We start from the raw sequence: 18,579 nt of genomic DNA, 5'->3' as shown, positions 1-18,579 counted from the left end.
ATCCAACAAACATTTCCGTATTGATTTGGAAACATGTTTAAAGCGATTATGTTGTCGAAAGGTCAATCGGAACCTCTTGGCAGACGCAGCCAGGTTTTTACAAGTAGTTACATGTTGGTCCTGGGATCGAGATGCTGACCTCTTCTGCCCCTCGGACCTGCTTGATCCATCCTGGTGCCCTGTGTCTGGTTGGAGTCTTATCGCATCACTCCTGTAGAGGACGGCCCCATGAGGACAGTTGAAAGTTACACCTGGAGGACGCACTGGACTCTTACAATAATGCTTTTATGGCTGCAGACTACAGTTGACTTGCTAACTTTAGGACTGCAGTTGTCATGAACAGTTTTGCACTCAAGTTTCCATCAATGAAGAGTTACAACATCAACGAAACTGACTTCATGTTAAAACTGTTAATATTATAGTCATGCTGTCTGTTGTTGCCCAAATGAGGATGGGTTCCCTTTTGAGTCTGGTTCCTCTCGAGGTTTCTTCCTCGTGTCGTCTGAGGGAGTTTTTCCTTGCCACCGTCGCCGCAGGCTTGCTCATTGGGGATAAATTAGGGGCAAAATTAGCTCGTGTTTTAAGTCGTTCAAATTCTGTAAAACTGCTTTGCGACAATGTTTATTGTTAAAAGCGCTATACAAATAAACTTGACTTGACGTTTTTGGTGAAAACATTTTAGCACTTTGCAGAATTTAGACTGCACTTTGGTGCAAAACAGCACCAAAGCGCCATGATACGTCACAATATTTTATTAGTGGTTTTGGGAGATGTTCTTCTTACGCGCTCCCATTTTTTTCCAACGACACGCCAAAAAAATATTCAGTTCTCGTCTTATATCGTCGGAAACGGGTACAGGAGGAGTCCGTTTCTGTCCCTCTAGGTACAATCTACGCTTGTTATCGGACCTCAAGGTAACTACCTCAAGGTAACTATGCGTACCTTTTTATGGCCTAAAGCGTACGTGCATGTTCCCGAGCAATACATAAAGGGTACAAATAAGTACCCGAGAGGGTACTGCCTCGGCGACAAGCCGTCGTACCCCTAAAGGTACGATAATGATTTTATTGAGCCGTTCTTTTCTAATTTACTTGTCGAGTCATATGGAGTCTGTGAAAAGCCCAGAATTACCAAATTAACTGGATGTCTGCTTTCCATAGACAAACGTAACACAGGTCGTGTTGCTTTATTTGTACTCTTTTATTGAATTGTGAAGTTTATTACATGGACAGAAAGACCGCTGGTCATTTAAAACTCTGTGATCCTGCGGAATGAGCCGGTGGTGGCGCACGCTGCGCCCCAGTCGCTGAACTTCCTGTACTCGCCGGGAGGCATGAAGTATTGACGCCCCCTGTAGTTTGGATGTTCGTACAGGGTCCAGTAGCCATCCATCACGTTGCAGGAGTAGATGTCCTTGTGGCGGAAGCGCTCTTGCACGGACACGCAGTCGTCGCTGAACTCCATCATCTGGCCCTGGAAGTCAGGACGCTCGTAGATGCGCAGGCGGTACTGTCCCCCACGGTTCTAGATGGGGACATGCAAGAAAGGGGTCTTAGGTACCAAACAGTGCAATACAAATTATTGTAGTTATGCATTACTATTGAGTTTCGCATTAGAGCGAATGAGTAAAGTCATACCTGGACCCAAACCTCAGGAGCTAAATAAAAGTCTTTTGGCTATTTTAGTGTTTTAAATAAAGGCTTTGTGTCAAAATTGTTATTCCAGTAAATGCAGAATATTTCCCTGACACAATTCTCATCATATTTAATATATCTATTCTTCCAATATCCAGTAACTAATAATGTTGTAATATTAAAAAAGGTGAGGTATTTCAATTAAAGGTAAGCTAAATAATTAACAATTATTCCACGAAATCGAGTCGTTCATGAGCCGATAGCTGCCGAGTTGGAATAATAGTTTTATTCTATCCACGTTCACTGGATTTTGAGAAATGGAGCATTTTTAATTTTTGCAAAGTCAATAAATAAAAACTTGATACAAAACGTCTGACGAAATTGTTTCCGCTCAGGCGGACTTCTTAAAAACCTATTGATGGCTGCACGGATTGACTTTAGTGTTGTTGTTGTTGTTGTGTTTTTTTTGTAGAAAGTGCCGTCTTGCCGAGGTATAGAATAGCTTTGGATGTTTATTTAATTCTTCATTGGACACTTCTTCAGCTTTGTAATTTTCAAACTTCTTTAAGCTTTTGAACCAGTCTAAAATAATCCAACAAATTTTAATGCTTAAAGATGAAGAATGTAAACAAACCGGCAAAATGACGGTAGCGATATGTGAAAAATGCTATAATAATAATAATTCTTGAAAAATAAAAAAAGATACATTCTTACCATCAAATACTTTCATTCCATATTTTGTTGCTTGGTTTTTTGGTGTTTTGTTTTCGAGTCGAGTTTTTTTATTTCATCCTCGGTCGGTTCAACAAAACGCTCCACCATTTTGGTTTTCTCTACTCACGCTATATTAGCTGGTAGCCTAGTAGTAGAGGAGCCAATCGGAGCGCGCGATTGCTCGTGTCCAGTGAATGTGGAGAGAATAAAACATTTTATAGCTCAACGCAACTCTAACTTTACCTCAGATTTTTTTTTCAATGTTTTCTTCGCTGCCGGTGTCCAAACGTCACCAAAATGGTCTCTTACCATCAAAACATCTGGTCCTGATAATGAGATACAGTTAGGTCCATATATATTTGGACACTGACACAAATTTTGTTTTTTTACCTGCTTACTGAAACATATTCAAGTTATAGTTATACTGTATAATGGACATAAAGTCCAGACTTCCAGCTTTCATTTGAGGGTATCCACATTAAAACTGGATGAAGGGTTTAGGAGTTTCAGCTCCTTAACATGTGCCACCCTGTTTTTAAAGGGACCAAAAGTAATTGGACAATTGACTCAAAGGCTATTTCATGGGCAGTTGTGGGCAATTCCTTCGTTATGTCATTCTCAATTAAGCAGATAAAAGGCCTGGAGTTGATTTGAGGTGTGGTGCTTGCATTTGGAAGATTTTGCTGTGAAGAAAACATGCGGTCAAAGGAGCTCTCCATGCAGGTGAAACGAGCCATCCTTAAGCTGCGAAAACAGAAAAAACCCATCCGAGAAATTGCTACAATATTAGGAGTGGCAAAATCTACAGTTTGGTACATCCTGAGAAAGAAAGAAAGCACTGGTGAACTCATCAATGCAAAAAGACCTGGACGCTCACAGAAGACAACAGTGGTGGATGATCGCAGAATAATTTCCATGGTGAAGAGAAACCCCTTCACAACAGCCAACCAAGTGAACAACACTCTCCAGGAGGTAGGCGTATCAATATCCAAATCTACCATAAAGAGAAGACTGCGTGAAAGTAAATACAGAGGGTTCACTGCACGGTGCAAGCCACTCATAAGCCTCAAGAATAAAAAGACTAGATTGGACTTTGTTAAAAAACATCTAAAAAAGGCAGCACAGTTCTGGAAGAACATTCTTTGGACAGATGAAACCAAGATCAACCTCTACCAGAATGATGGAAAGAAAAAAGTATGGCGAAGGTGTGGTACAGCTCAGGATCCAAAGCATACCACATCATCTGTAAAACACAGCGGAGGCAGTGTGATGGCTTGGGCATGCATGGCTGCCAGTGGCACTGGGTCACTAGTGTTTATTGATGATGTGACACAGGACAGAAGCAGCCGGATGAATTCTGAGGTATTCAGAGACATACTGTGTGCTCAAATGCAGCCAAACTGATTGGTCGGCGTTTCATAATACAGATGGACAATGACCTAAAACATAAAGCCAAAGCAACCCAGGAGTTTATTAAAGCAAAGAAGTGAAATATTCTTGAATGGCCAAGTCAGTCACCTGATCTCAACCCAATTGAGCATGCATTTCACTTGTTAAAGACTAAACTCCAGACAGAAAGGCCCACAAACAAACAGCAACTGAAAACCGCTGCAGTAAAGGCCTGGCAGAGCATTAAAAAGGAGGAAACACAGCGTCTGGTGATGTCCATGAGTTCAAGACTTCAGGCAGTCATTGCCAACAAAGGGTTTTCAACCAAGTATTAGAAATGAACATTTTATTTACAATTATTTAATTTGTCCAATTACTTTTGAGCCACTGAAATGAAGGGATTGTGTTTAAAAAATGCTTTAGTTCCTCACATTTTTATGCAATCACTTTGTTCAACCCACTGAATTAAAGCTGAAAGTCTGAACTTCAACTGCATCTGAATTGTTTTGTTCACAATTCATTGTGGTAATGTATAGAACCAAATTTAGAAAAATGTTGCCTCTGTCCAAATATTTATGGACCTAACTGTAAATGATTATAACACATAACCTTGGAAATAATATATTCAACTGTACTATCAAGGATTTCTTTCTTTGAGACTGCGACGTGCTTTGAAATCTCATTTAAGGCACAATGATTGGATTATTTACATTTAATTCGTTCTGAAGGTTGAATGCCTTCGATTTCCCAAGCGAAACCGGGAGAAAACGTGCAGCTTTAGAGTTACCATCCGAGTGTCGATCAGTGGCACGCTGCAAAAATATCGTCTGTCGATAAAATTGTTGAAACGATCTTGCTGACTATCATTTCGTCGTGCAAACCTCAGCACACGCGCACACAGACTTACATAAGTGAAGGTCCTGCAAGAGCGAATCGAGTCGTTGTAGCCCATCCAGTGTTGGTATTCAGGATATTCTCCACGGGTCAGTACATACTGGTATCCTGTATAATTGGGTTTCTCGTACAGAACCCAGCATCCGCTGTCCACTCGGATAGAGTTGCAGCGGGCGAAGTGGGACTGCATGTCAGGGCAATCGGTCTCACACTCGTATGAGCGGCCCTGAAAGTTCTTATCCTCGTAAAAAATGATCTGCAATGAGAAAAAGCAGCAGGGTACGAGTAAAAATCCCATCGGATCAGGGATTCTGTGTTAATTGAGGACTCTGTATAGTACCGGTTCTGCAAAATAAGAAACTTCAATTCATATTTCTGTTCAAAGTCCAAAAGAAATCCACGTTGAGTTTTCTAAAAGCACTGCACAGTGTGTGTATGTATATATGTGTGTGAGAGAGAGTTCAATGTGATGCTCGTTCTCCCATTTAACAATAATCTTTGTGCTCACGTGCTTTTGAAAAACTCCTTCCTGAATGTTTCGAAGCTAAACCGGTTTCGCATCATAATCCTGATGTTTACATCTGTTCCGTCTCTCGTTTTCTCACCTTAGTCATCCTTGTCTGGTGGGTGCAGTCCGTCCTCTGGTGATAACTGAAGCACGGTCGGCCTTGCCCATTTTATAAACCTCTGCCGTGGGTTTGTAGGGTCAACAGTTTTGTTGTTGGGCTGGATTTGCCAATTTTGAGACACTGCCAAGATTTTGATCCAGGCCATAGAGGGAAAAGTCCTGAATCATCAGCCCAAATGGCACACAGCTGCACATTGCTCGCTCGCACCCCTCCTTTTTATTTTCAGTATCTATCAAACCGGCTTTTATCTGATAATCCGCTATCAAAAGGGGACCAGATTTACAGCTGAGAAAGCTTCAAGTCATCATTATTGCTCAACTGTGAAGCACGCTTCTCGAAAGTGGGCATGAGTCCGAGTGAATGCAGGCGTCCGTGTGTGTTAGACAAGCTCCAGGAAACAATCTCAAAGAAAAGAGCTATTTATGTGGAAAAGAAGTGAAACTCTCTCCTGTTTTATCTAAAGATGTAAGCAGAGCTACGGAAGAGTTGCCAACAGTATTACTGTAAAATACGACAAAACTTTAGAGTTATTGTTACCACCCTGAAGTTAATGAGTATCCTATCAAAGTGTTTTCTTTATCTTACATGATGGAAATGTACCCATAATTAGTGTTTTATTTCGTAAACCTTCACTTTTTAGTAAAACTTTGTCCGTTTTATAGTCGTCCATGTATAGTTGCAAAATGCCCACAAAACAAGTTAGTTCTTGTTGTCACTTCTATGACTGCAACTACAATTGGATGTTCTCTCACCAACCTCTCTTTAATAAGACAAACACCCCACACACACATGTGTGCACAGAGCTTGTCATGTTACCAAGAAAACCCAAAATGGAAACTCCTCTGTCCTGAAGACTTTCCTGTGATGGAAAACTTACTGACCGTTATAAAGCCCTGACAACACCAAAGACTCCTCAGTGTCAGTTCAGTGAGGTCGAGGTTGAAGTTCTTCCACTCCAAACTTCACATGCCATCTCTTCATGGAGCTTACGTTCTGCACAGGTGCACTGTCGTGCTCGAACAGGTTTGGGCCTCTTAGTACCGCTGAAGGGAAACTGTAACACTACAGCATACGCAGACATTCTAGACAATTATGCACTTCCAAATTTCTGGCTACAGTTTGGGGAAGAACCATGTATGTGTGATGGTCAGATATACATACTTTTAGCTGTATATTCTATCCATCCCAGTCATTACCTTTCTTGCATTTGAATGCTACTATTTTTCTGTTAAATCAGAAATCTGGATTTCTATCAAGCCTTCAAAAGAGCTATACAGACGGTCGAAAGTCACACTTAGAAAGTGGCTCTGGAACCCGGATGCTTACGGTAACGCGTCTACGGCTTTGGACTACAATCATCACGATAACTTTAGGACTGCGGTCATGAAAAGTTTTTGTGCTCAAGTCTCCATCAGTGAACAGTTGATAACTTCAACAAAAGCAGACTTTGTGTTAAAACTATAATGAATTTCCTGGTTACACAGTTATACTTTGTGACTATATAAGACACGGTTATGAGGCGAGTTATTTATAATCACGCTATCTGTTATCACCCAAATGAGGATGGGTTCCCTTTTGAGTCTGGTTCCTCTCGAGGTTTCTTCCTCGTGTTGTCTGAGGGAGTTTTTCCTCGCCACCGTCGCCTCAGTCTTAATCACCAGGGATAGATAAATTTCATCTCATCTCATTATCTCTAGCCGCTTTATCCTGTTCTACAGGGTTGCAGGCAATCTGGAGCCTATCCCAGCTGACTACGGGTGAAAGACGGGGTACACCCTGGACAAGTCGCCAGGTCATCACAGGGCTGACACAGACAACCATTCACACTCACATTCACACCTACGGTCAATTTAGAGTCGCCAGTTAACCTAACTTGCATGTCTTTGGACTGTGGGGGAAACCGGAGCACCCGGAGGAAACCCATGCGGACATGTAGAGAACATGCAAACTCCGCACAGAAAGGCGCTCGCCGGCCGCTGGGCTCGAACCCGGACCTTCTTGCTGTGAGGCGACAGCGCTAACCACTACACCACCGTTTATTAGGGATAAAATTAGCTCATGTTTAAAGTCTTTATTTTTCTGTAAAGTTGCTTAGTGTCTGGTGTTAAAAGCGCGACACCGATAAACTGACTTGACTCTAACAATCAAATTACATTGAGCATGGGAGACAGGACTTGTACTCAACTCCTTTTTGTTTGTTTGTTTACTAGTACAATGGTTAAAGTACCCCTGGGTTGTATAAATGGTTATATTTTCATGATATTAAACTTACTTGGGATGGCAGGAGGACATTTATTATTTTGTATCATTTGCATATTAATGCATATTCATAGCTAGATCATGAAATTTTAAGTAGGGTCAAGTAGAGATGTTCATAGCCTATTTTAGTAGTTTCCTGGGCATTAAAACATACTCTATTTATTCTTAGACTTATTCTTTTAATTAATTTCACGCCTTAAAATTCACTATTGTATTATTATTATTGTTGTGAACAAGATGCTTGTAGCTTATCATATTTCAAAATACACAACATGAGTTTTCACACAGATTTCGATAAATTTAAACTGAACCAAAACAGAGCAGACGGATGTGGACGTCATTGTCATGGAACGCGGAAGTAAACGCTGTGTGTCACTTCCGGGGCGTTGCCGAGATGGTCATGGCGGAGGGTACAGCAGTCCTGAGAAGGAACCGTCCAGGAACCAAGGCGAAGGTACTTCGTTGGGTCGAATAAACGCTTAGATATTTTAAGAGAGACGGGTTTTCTATAGGAAATGAACACGTTTGGTTTGTGGAGATCGAAGAAAACGCTCCTTTAACGAAAAGGCTGCGAGCTAAATTAGCTAACTAGCTTCTTCCAAGCAGCGGACTCTGTTATTCATTCCTTTTTTTTCTTTTCCCACCTGTATTCTGACCTTCCGCGCTGGTCCAATCAGAAGGCGAGATGTGAAAAATAAACCAATCTTAGTGAAAGGGAGGCGGGGTTTGTTGGGAAATTCGGTGAGGATTGCTGAATTTTCACCGTGAAGACAGCTAGCTATTAGTAGACACGGACAGCAGTCAGCTGGAGCACGACCTGTGACCGGGGTAGTTTTAGTTAATTTAGTTCGTCGAGTTTATGTTTAACGAGTACTCACGTTGTGTTTACAAGGTTTGGAAAAATATCTTGTCTCTTAGAGAGCTATATGGCTAATGGAAACCGCATAGCTGTCTGTAATGTCAGTAAGTCGGGGTATTGTCACCACCGAGTGGCTATTGATCGTGGTTTCTTTTTGTTATTTTCACGGTATGATTTAAAACCGAGTGCAAAAAAAAAAAAACGGCGTTAATCCAACACTTCATAAAAATGCAAACGGGATGTGCAAAATTTAAGGAAAAAAGTAAACAAAAAGATCAACTCTACTAATCATAATTTCTTCAAACTATTTTTGAGAACGACTTTTCTATCAAATGTATTGCACATTAGCGTGAAGTAACAACCACAAAGCTCCATGAAGGGTCAAGCACACAGACAGACAGGTCAAGCACACAGACAGACAGCTCTGAGCCTCAAATGAGCGATGAAGGTCACAAGGCTGGAAGACAGAAATGGAAGTTACTTTGACTCACTACTATCCTGTTCTTGGCTGCAGGAGCGGAACCCAGTGTCGTCTTCTGCTGTTGCATGCTGAGATGCTTTTCTGCTCACCACGATTGTAAAGAGTTGCTATGAGTTACTATATCCTTCCTCGCAGCTCGAACCAATCTGGCCATTTTCCTCAGACCTCTCTTATCGACAAGACGTTTGGGTCCACCTACAGAACTGTTGCTCACTTAATGTGTTTTGTTTTTTGCACCATTCTGTGTCAACAGTCTAGAGACCGTTTTGTGCGAAAACCCCAGGAGAGCAGCAGTCTCTGAAATGCTCAAACCAACACCCATGCCACAGTGAAAGTCACACTTTGAGATCAGTTTTTCCCATTCTGATGTTTGAAGTGAACATTAACTGAAGCTTCTGATTTGTGCTGCTGTCAAGGGATTGGCCGATTAGAGAACTGCATCAAACAGCAGGTGGATGGGTGTTCATAATAAAGTGGCATATAATATAGGTGTGTGTATACATTCGTTTATATGGCGCCATTTTTTTTTTTTTTTTGTCTTAATCTATGGGTTTGGGTTGGCTCACTTTCTATTATTATTTTGATTTTTTTATTATTTAATGCTAGTACTATAAACTGCTCTTCACAGAATTTTCTCCATGAGGATGTTTTTTAATAGACTGCAAAGCTCTTATGAGTCACTCTGGATAAGCGCTCCTGATGACCACTGTAACGTACTAAAAATAAGCATAAACACTTTTCCAAATTTACGGGAATACCACGACTTATGAATAAATGTGTCAGTATTCAGCCTGACAAATGAGTCTCATGTTCGCTATAAACCGAATGACAGAGTGGCTGTGAGGAAAGAAATGTTAACTACGCAGTAATAGATAGATTGTTGCCTCGTTTAGTTCTGGTGAGCAACGCCCTGGTCCTCTGTGTGTTTTGACTTCGTAGTCGTTGTGATAAATTACAACGTTGTGAACGTGCTCAGGGTGACAGCAGAAAGTGCACTGTAAAGGCCAATTTATGCTGACAACCCAGTCCTCGCAGATAGCGTCGCAGACAGTGTCTGCGTAGCCCCCCCACCTTCGCAGACGCTCTGTGCGCACCTCCCAAAAATTGTGACCACCGCAGAAGCCTCGCAGACAGCGTCGCAGACAAGAGGGCTCTGATTGGTCCACTCTACATCCGCTGTACACGCACTTCCGCTTCCCTACTGTCCCGGTTTGGTTTGTTTTCACGACCGGCATTTTTAAAAACACGAGCGAAGATGGAGCAGCATGAAGAGCGGTTGATTGAGGAAGTACGTACATCTATACGACTCCAGTTCTAGTCATTATAAAAAAAAAAGTTCTAGTCATTATAAGTAACTGGAGGATAAAAACACCACTAACCACACCCACCAACTACTCCTAGCGACTTCGCGCCCCCTTGCGTTGTGCCGGTGAATAACATCGCGCACGCCTATACTCCCCGCTCAACGATAAATTACAACTGTCTGCGAAAAGCTATCTGCGAAAGCCTTGTCGCAAGAACATGCAGAGGCCTTAACACGGTGGATTGCATGGCCAAAGGGTTTTCGGTGCTGTCCTCGTGTCCGAGCGGAGACGGAAAGGCTGCGGTACGGTTTAGGGCGAGTCCAGAGGGACGGGGTTGTGAAAATTTTGGGAGTCGCGGCCGGACAGAAAAGTTACGAGAACCCCTGGAGAGAGGAACTCTGGTTGGGTAAAAATTAGACGGAACAATAAACAGAAATGCTTTTTAAGTCTGTATTTTGAAAAGTCAGGAGTGATGTAACTGTCCAGTCATGTTGTAGATAACGTGTATGATGTGAATTTGTTGACAGGATTTTTACAGCTGGCCCGATGAGTCCTTCGAGGAGATGGACAGCACTCTGGCAGTGCAGCAGGTGAGCATTAAGCGTTAAATGTTCCAGCCAGAAATCTCATTCAGAACCGATATTAATTCTCCCTTTCTATCTGATCACTCCAACCTCTCTCGAGCGTCAACGGATGTACGGCCAGTGTAACGTTTATAGTGTTAATGTTCGTTCACAGTAGTACAGACAAACATTTCTCAGGTAAAAGTACTGTTACTTCAAGAGCAACATATGCAGGTTTTTTTTTTTCCTCCCCACTTAACACAAGTAGAGAGATCGGTGCTTGGGAAATACAGAGCTGAAGACTGTAATGCAAAATCTTCATCTCTACAGAGTAACCGACTCTCTGTGTTTCTCGGCAGTACATCCAGCAGAACATTCGCTCAGACTGTGCCAACATCGACAAGATCCTCGAGCCTCCTGAGGGCCAGGACGAGGGCGTGTGGAAATATGAGCACCTGAGGTACGCTGAGCTCTGTGGGCTTTCTCAGGGTTCAGTAATGACATTCTGTCCACATATAAATCGTACTGTCGAAACGGATTTGGCTGTTTGTCCTGATTTTGTTGTGTTCGTTATAGACAGTTTTGTCTGGAACTGAACGGCCTTGCTGTTAAATTACAGGTAAAATGATGCATGCGTTGCTGGTGTTTTTTTTTTTTTTAAACGTCATTCAAATTGAAGTGATTTTTTTTTATTTTTTTTAAATGAAATTTTAACTGCATGGAACTGGTCCAATTGTGCTGTTAGAAAAATAACTTCTCTATTTATTTATATTAATTTTTGTATGTATATCTGCTCAGGGAGAATGCCACCCTGACACATGTACACAAATGACAGCTACAGAGCAGTGGATTTTTCTGTGTGCTGCGCATAAAACCCCTAAAGAGGTAAGGCACGCATTGGATTCCTTTCCAAGTTGTTATCAAATTCTAATCACTCATAAGATTTCATGCAACAAAACGTAATTCAACTGTGTGACCTGGAATATTTATTTATTTAAAGGTGTCATTGCATCGTTTTTTCATTAATTGTGCGGTGGTCTCTAGTATGAATGAATGCCCCGTGAGCCGGTTTTGGTGAAAAAAAAAAAATGCTGTGGTGCTCCTGTTTCAGGCTGTTCTAGTTTGGTGGAGGAGTGGGTGGTGGGAGAATGACAGGATTTCAGCTCTTACTCATGAATATTCATGACATGTAAACATATATCGCTTCTGATTGGCTAACAGCACTGTGACACTCCCTCCAGTGGGTTATGGGTGAGGCCATGACTACTAATTTTCGAAGTGATGCAAGTTTGTAGGGCTTTTTCTGATTCGCTCGTTTTTCTGTCCATTTTCTTTCATAGGCTAATACAGGGAATGGGGGTAGAAGAACATTTTCACGTGCAGCATGCATATGCAACTCGGAGTGACCTATGGTATTTCAAAAAGAGCAAATATTAAACGGTTTGTCACGGAATGACACCTTTAAATTATATTGTGAATTTTAAGACTCGCAAAATCCCAGCTGGATTTCAGATCGCTGTAAGTAATGAGCTGTGTAGAGTCTACTTCGTGTATTGTACACTACTTTTTAATATTCAGTCACAAAAAGAAGTGACTCCTATAAGCGCCTGTTTGTTTGAAATTTACGACTTGTAAGATCGTCACTTTTAGGACTTTGCTTATTTTGTTCTTTGATGCATAATTGATAAAGCGTTACATAAACAGCACGTGCAGCAAACAATTGGATTTAAAAGTCTGTGAGAAAACGTATTGATGCGCCTAGACAAAAACAGTGTGATGTATCCTGTAATTTGAATCCGGTATGAACCTGAATAACCTGCTGTCTGAGTTTGGAGCAAAGTAACAAAACGTCGTTCGCTCACGCATCTCGGCTTCACTTTTCTGCGATGGATAGAGAGCGTGACGGACGACGACGCGATCTCGCAAGCCTGCTGTAAATCGGCGTTGTTGGAAAGCGTCTGACAGTATCTCGTTTGTGTCCGCAGTGTCCCGCTATCGACTACACGAGACACACGCTGGACGGAGCTGCCTGTCTTCTGAACAGTAACAAGTATTTTCCCAGCCGGTGAGCATTAAAGCACGACCACATCATTACGTTCACTCCGTGTGCATTTCTCGCAACACGTACCTAGTGTATTTGTATGAAAATTGGCAGTCGGTTGTTGTTTGTTTCTGTGTCGTTACCTCGAGCTGCTTATTCTCATGACTAAAGTATTGAGATCGCACTGTTTCAGGGTGAGCATAAAGGAGTCGTCGGTGGCAAAGCTGGGTTCGGTCTGCCGCCGCATCTACAGGATATTCTCCCACGCTTACTTTCACCACCGCCAGATATTCGACAAGTACGAGGTGAGCCGAGCAGCTTCACGCTTTCGCCTAACAGGGATTACTGTCGCAGGTGATGTATTGTAAAATGTAACTGCGATACTAGAATGTGTATTATTCGGCGCATCCGGTAAACCTTGAAGATTTTGGAAATTTGAGTGTGAGAAATCACTCTTTAGACCTGTCCTAAAAGACAGTGTACATGGGCTGATGAAATAATGGACGCTCTTGACCGATGTGTCTCTGTCCGAGGCACAGCAAACCAGGACTGTCCAAATCTACATGTACAAATTGAGAATTTCTACGAATACATTTTTCATTGCGGTATTTTCTTTCTATTAATAAGAGAGAGAGAAAATATTCGAGGTCGTTTTCAGCTGTACACATCCCTCATGTGTACCATGTTACTTTCCTTTTTGGTTTGTTTATTTATATTCAGTGTGAAACCAGATAGCAAACTTGAGCACTGGTTTGTGAGCTCTGATTTGAATTCGGCTAATAAGATTGGACGTGTAAAGGCATCCGAGATCTCTTGCTAGGTAATACAGATTTTGTGACATGCTTATCTACAATTAAATAATTTAGCCATGCCTTGGTTTTGACTGTGTTATTGTTATTATTAGTTAGCATACTGTTACTCATTTCACGCTTGAATTTGACTTATTCTATTGGCAAAACATTTTGCTTATTATAAATGTTCATTTTTTAAAAGAAACCAAAATATCTGCAAGTACGTAGAATAAGACCATTTTAATTGTGAAATTAGTTAATATGTCTAGAAATGGGCTTAGTGGTCTTATAGATGTATAATAACCTCAATGAGAAATAGTAGGTAACTTTTTACTTCACATGGACAGAATTTTCTTTCAGATTTGGATTTGACAATTGGACTCATGGTAGTATAAGTGGCCTAGTCCGAGACAGTGAGGATTTTCCATAAATCCACATGGATGGTGGATTTAGGATAATTTCCTAACGGTTTGCTTTAGGCTTTGTGTAAAAAGTGCATAGGTAGTATTTTTTTTTTTTTTTTTTTTTATAAGCAGAATTCTCCAGTGCCTTGTGAAAGTATTCCCCCATGTTGTTGCATTACAACATGGAATTAAAATGGTTTTTAATTTGGATTTTATGTAATGGACCAAACAAAATGGTCCTTTTTTTTGTGGAATGGGGAAAAATTGTTTAAAAACTGAACTATTGAGTGCATATGTATTCACCCCTTGATATGAAACACTGAAATAAGATCAAGATCTGATCCAACCAATTAACTTCAGAAATCACTTAATTACTTGTTTTTTTAAAGGGCTGATGACACGAACATGACTCTATGCAATTTCTTAAATAAACTATACAACATGGCAAACGTTAGATTTCTGTTATAATTACGTGAAAAGAAGCTGTTGTTACGCGAATATCCAACTTTTAATTGCACAGCGCAAGAAAACTGGGTCCGTGGCTCGCGGCCATGTTGTGACGTCAGCGGAAGAACACGCTGCGGTTCACTGGCTGTTCTACTCTGGTTCTACTCAATGGAAATGGCGCATGAAAACGACGGTGAACACTCTAGTGCTAGCTCTTCCTCTTCTGGGAGTCTAGAATTGTGTTGATCTCTTCTGAATAGAATCTGATAGCCTACCCTCTTTACCCTTTGCCTCTCGTTGCTAGGCGGCAGTTACATGAAAGCCGCAAGCTTTCACAAGCAAATACATGACTGATATCACGCCGACTTTGATTACATTTATGATTATCATGTAGAATCTATAGCTCTACGTACCTTTATCTTATGTCGTTTCACAACACATGTTCTGACAGGAGGACTGTCTTTGGATCCGGCATAGCTACTAGTAGACCCCCTCCGGAATACTGGCAGTGTTGCCAGATTGGGAGGTTTCCCGCCCACGTTGGCCGGTTTCAAGTGCATTTTGGTGGGTTTTGAACATATTTTGGGCTGGAAAACGTCAGCAGTATCTGGCAACAGATACTGCTGACGTTTTCCAGCCCAAAATATGTTCAAAACCCACCAAAATGCACTTGAAACCGCCCAACTGGGCGGGAAACCTCCCAATCTGGCAACACTGTGTAGGCACTGCTGATGGTAGTAATACACGTTTGTGCTGAACTGAACACCCAAGAGATTCCTTTAAGCTGGGAAGGGTGTCAAAACAATCCAAATCGAAGTGTTCAGAGCACAGGACGGATGTTGGTGAGGGCTCCCACTTGTCACGAGTGCGGCTGACTTGCTTCACCCACTTCGCATGCAGCTCGGGATCTCTGGGAAACTTGAATAAACTTACCCCATCCTTGTGGGTTTTGGAGCAAAAGCCGGCAACTCAACGCGAAGGCATAATAACTAATATATATATAAAATAATACTAATAATGACAAACTGAACACCTGTCGCATCAACAACAAACTGGTAAGTTAGGAGGAAGGTTCTTTCGCTGACGTCATATAGCTCCTCCTCCTCTTTCGTCTCCTGGGTGCTGCAGCCCTGTCAAATTTGCCCAAATAGCCGCGTTTTTTATCAGAACTTGTAAAATAGGCGCCTTCGTGAATTAATATATGGATCATCGGGAATTACTTTTTATGTTATAAAACATCGCCAAAGATGTCAAAAACGTATCATCAGCACTTTAAGACTACTAAGGCTACGGTCACGCTACAGCTTGTGATGCTTTGTGATACTTTATTGATATAAACGAATATGTTCGTGCTTGCGATGCTTCCCCGAGCTTCGGAAAATATTCCCAAACCCATCGCCACCAAATTTCAATGCGTGAACTGAAGCTTTTCATGACATTTTTGGCCACTCACTAGGTGGAAACGCCCCCCCCCCCCCAAAAAAAGACCTTGCGAAGCTTGAACATCCGCCGTGCATTGTGTGATTGATGGCGATGCTACTAATTTTTCATGTGTAAATATTCACAAACCCATCGTGAGCTGGAGCGTGACCGTAGCCTAAGGTCCACCTGTGTGCAACCAAAGTGTTGCACACAGTTGTTTGTGTCACAAAAAATATTTTTACACCTTCAAAGAGCTAGGTATAATGTGTAAATTATATAGTACAAACACCCCATCCAAATAAATCCTATTTTCTTTCAAGGGTTGTAATGCAACAAAACCAGAAAAACACCAAGGGGGTGAATACTTTTGCAAGGCTCTGTAGCAAAGGGCTGGTGCTTCAGTAAAACAGGAGCTGAAAAGTTATGTGAAGACCGGGTTGTATTGATGAAACTGAGTGGAATCGGTTGTGGGTTCTGCTTGACCGAGTCCTGCAGTCACGTGGCCCTTTTGCGGATACGATCAGAGACCGTTGGGGCTTGATTACAAAACTCTCAATTAATTAACTTTCCTTTCTGTCTGTTTGTCCAGGACGAGACTTTCCTGTGTCACCGGTTTACTCGATTTGTAATGAAATATAACCTGATGTCGAAAGACAATCTCATTGTGCCCATTTTGGAGGAGGAAGTGCAGAACGCTGGCTCTGCTGAGAGTGATGCCTGAGGGGAGACACACACACGCACACAGAGTACAACTTCATGCAAAATTGCTAACATTTGTGAATCAAAGCTAGTGGTGGCCCTTTCACAGGATCTCATTTTTACATAACGGCACTAGCCACCTTCATTTATCATCGGCAGTGTTCGGATTCTACGAGTGAGGTCTTCAGTCCTGCTAGCATAAGATACCTCACCTATATAAATGTACAGCGTCTCATGTAAAACACATTGTTTGGTATCATTGTGTTGTTCTCAAACAAACTCCATGAGACCTTTATAAAGGCCAAACTTTTGCATTTGCTTTGTATAAAGTTTCTTTTTACGGGAGCTCCACAGAGATCAGCTGGCTGATATACAGATATATATACAGATATACACGCTCAGCTGTGCCATCAGTCGAGCTACAGCAACACAACCAGGGCATTTTAGTGTCATGGGGTAAAAAAATATATATATAATCACAGGGTAACCATTCTGGGTAACATGATCTAACTACTCATGCGCCAAACATTTTAACCGACTGCTTGCTTTTCTTTGCTTGTTTTCTTTACTCATGCCTAACTTATTGCTAATGTATTGAACTGAAGTTTAAAACATTCACAGCTTTAGTCCATCTGGCTTTTTTTTTTGGTTACATTTGGGTTTCTATAAAACTATCATTTACATTAGTATTTGAATAAACAAGTGTACAGAGCCAGTGTTTGTGTGACAATTATTAATCACTCTGATTTATTGACTTGAACAGTGCGTTTTTCAAAAACAGTTTGAAATACTGCATATGTTTGCAAGAAACATATACATCTCGTTATAAAAGACATTAAACCAAACATTAAATGCTCTTCAAAACTACGACTTCCCTGAACAGTAACAGCAACTGCTAACTAAAAAAAAAAAAAAAGTGTACATAAGCATAAATCCAATTTTTACCAGAAGAACTTGGATAACTTTGACCCTTTGCCAGGGGCGCAACTTGTACAGACAACAAAAAATACAAACGCAAGTGTCCTAAAATGTTCTTAGCATGACGTACACAATCATTAGACTAAATGAACCAAAGAGCATGTGTTCAAGTGGTAGTAAACAAAGAGCAAGTAAAAATCTATAAACCTTTTAACTATATACAGAACTTCAAGCCAAAGAAACACTTGCATGGAATAAATCAGTTTGTGGGGGGAAAATGAGTAAACACAGATGTGATAATATAAATATACTGATCGAGATGTTGAAATAAATAAATAATTGCAGCTGGTTAATTAAGCTGAGCACTGTGACAGTGTTGTATTGTACGTGAATGAGAGCTATGCGTGTTCATGTTGAGAGAGTTGATAAAAACGAGTACATAGTGAGCATATGGACGTCATTCTTTATAAATATAAAGCCGGGTACTGGACGTCCAAGAGATTTAACGTAAGGTACCGAGTAATGCTGTATCGTTCAGATGATTTGCGTTTTGGTTTCCATGTTTGTTTTAAGGCATTAAAAAATGATCCGTTTATAAATATATCTAAAATTATAAAATAATCCTTGAGATCTTACAACTGACTTGTGACTGTATCCATGTTGACTAGATCTTGAATGCACAGTGCAGCATATCGAAACCTTTTCATGTTTGTTTTCTGGGAATTTTCTAAATTGATGACTGTAACTCCAGAGTGAAGCTTCATCATTGCCATGATAGAGTGTACGCTACAATCCCCCCCCCCCCAAAAAAAAGAGCCTCCTTTTAAACTTATAACTTTTAATTTTCATTCAAGACGTAAGAGGGGAATTAAAAATATTTCGGAGCAACAACTGGATGCTCGATTGGATCATGTTGATGGAAATACACAAAGAAAATGTAAATGTTCAAATTGTTACTGTATGTAAAGTTTGTCCTAATGAGAACGGAGATGACTCTCAAAGAGAGTGAGAGAGAAAAGTTTGTGTTTGTCTCAACACAATACATGTTTTACTAAGTAGTTTCAGGGTGAAGCTTATTTTAATTTGGGTGAATATCTTGTGCATAGCCTTGGTAGATGTAAATGGTCAGTG

The 18,579-nt window shown here is 41.0% G+C and overlaps 2 protein-coding genes across 3 annotated transcripts; one reads left to right on the top strand and one right to left on the bottom strand.

Annotated features, from left to right (window-relative positions):
- Window positions 1-1,203: 1,203 nt before the first annotated feature.
- On the bottom strand, window positions 1,204-5,334 carry LOC132884293 (gamma-crystallin M2-like). Of its 2 annotated transcripts, XM_060918125.1 has the most exons (3): window positions 5,237-5,334; window positions 4,645-4,887; window positions 1,204-1,524 (listed from the first exon to the last, which is right to left on the bottom strand). In XM_060918125.1, the coding sequence occupies exons 1-3, from the start codon at window positions 5,243-5,245 to the stop codon at window positions 1,249-1,251; spliced, it is 528 nt and encodes a 175-aa protein (XP_060774108.1). In that variant the 5' UTR covers window positions 5,246-5,334; the 3' UTR covers window positions 1,204-1,248. The 2 variants fall into 2 exon arrangements, with proteins under 2 accessions (XP_060774108.1, XP_060774107.1); XM_060918124.1 differs by lacking the exon at window positions 5,237-5,334 and having other exon boundaries at window positions 4,645-5,176.
- A 2,540-nt stretch (window positions 5,335-7,874) lies between these two features.
- Window positions 7,875-17,241, top strand: LOC132884817 (MOB-like protein phocein). The gene is made up of 8 exons (XM_060918796.1): window positions 7,875-7,973; window positions 10,691-10,753; window positions 11,086-11,186; window positions 11,303-11,345; window positions 11,525-11,611; window positions 12,712-12,791; window positions 12,961-13,072; window positions 16,421-17,241. The coding sequence occupies exons 1-8, from the start codon at window positions 7,914-7,916 to the stop codon at window positions 16,550-16,552; spliced, it is 678 nt and encodes a 225-aa protein (XP_060774779.1). The 5' UTR covers window positions 7,875-7,913; the 3' UTR covers window positions 16,553-17,241.
- The last annotated feature ends 1,338 nt before the right edge of the window (window positions 17,242-18,579 follow it).

This window comes from Neoarius graeffei, chromosome 4 (assembly GCF_027579695.1).
Source record: "Neoarius graeffei isolate fNeoGra1 chromosome 4, fNeoGra1.pri, whole genome shotgun sequence".
NCBI lineage: Eukaryota > Metazoa > Chordata > Actinopteri > Siluriformes > Ariidae > Neoarius > Neoarius graeffei.
Note: the sequence above shows the minus strand (reverse complement) of the source record. Positions and strands in the feature narration are given on the sequence as shown.

Coding starts and splice junctions, on each gene's coding strand:
- LOC132884293 (XM_060918124.1), bottom strand. CDS start 4,929: ATGGGATTTTTACTCGTACCCTGCTGCTTTTTCTCATTGCAGATCATT. Junction 1,525..4,644: donor CTTGCAGGACCTTCACTTAT/GTAAGTCTGTGT, acceptor GTCCCCATCTAG/AACCGTGGGGGACAGTACCG.
- LOC132884817 (XM_060918796.1), top strand. CDS start 7,914: ATGGTCATGGCGGAGGGTACAGCAGTCCTGAGAAGGAACCGTCCAGGA. Junction 7,974..10,690: donor GTCCAGGAACCAAGGCGAAG/GTACTTCGTTGG, acceptor ATTTGTTGACAG/GATTTTTACAGCTGGCCCGA. Junction 11,612..12,711: donor CGCATAAAACCCCTAAAGAG/GTAAGGCACGCA, acceptor TTGTGTCCGCAG/TGTCCCGCTATCGACTACAC.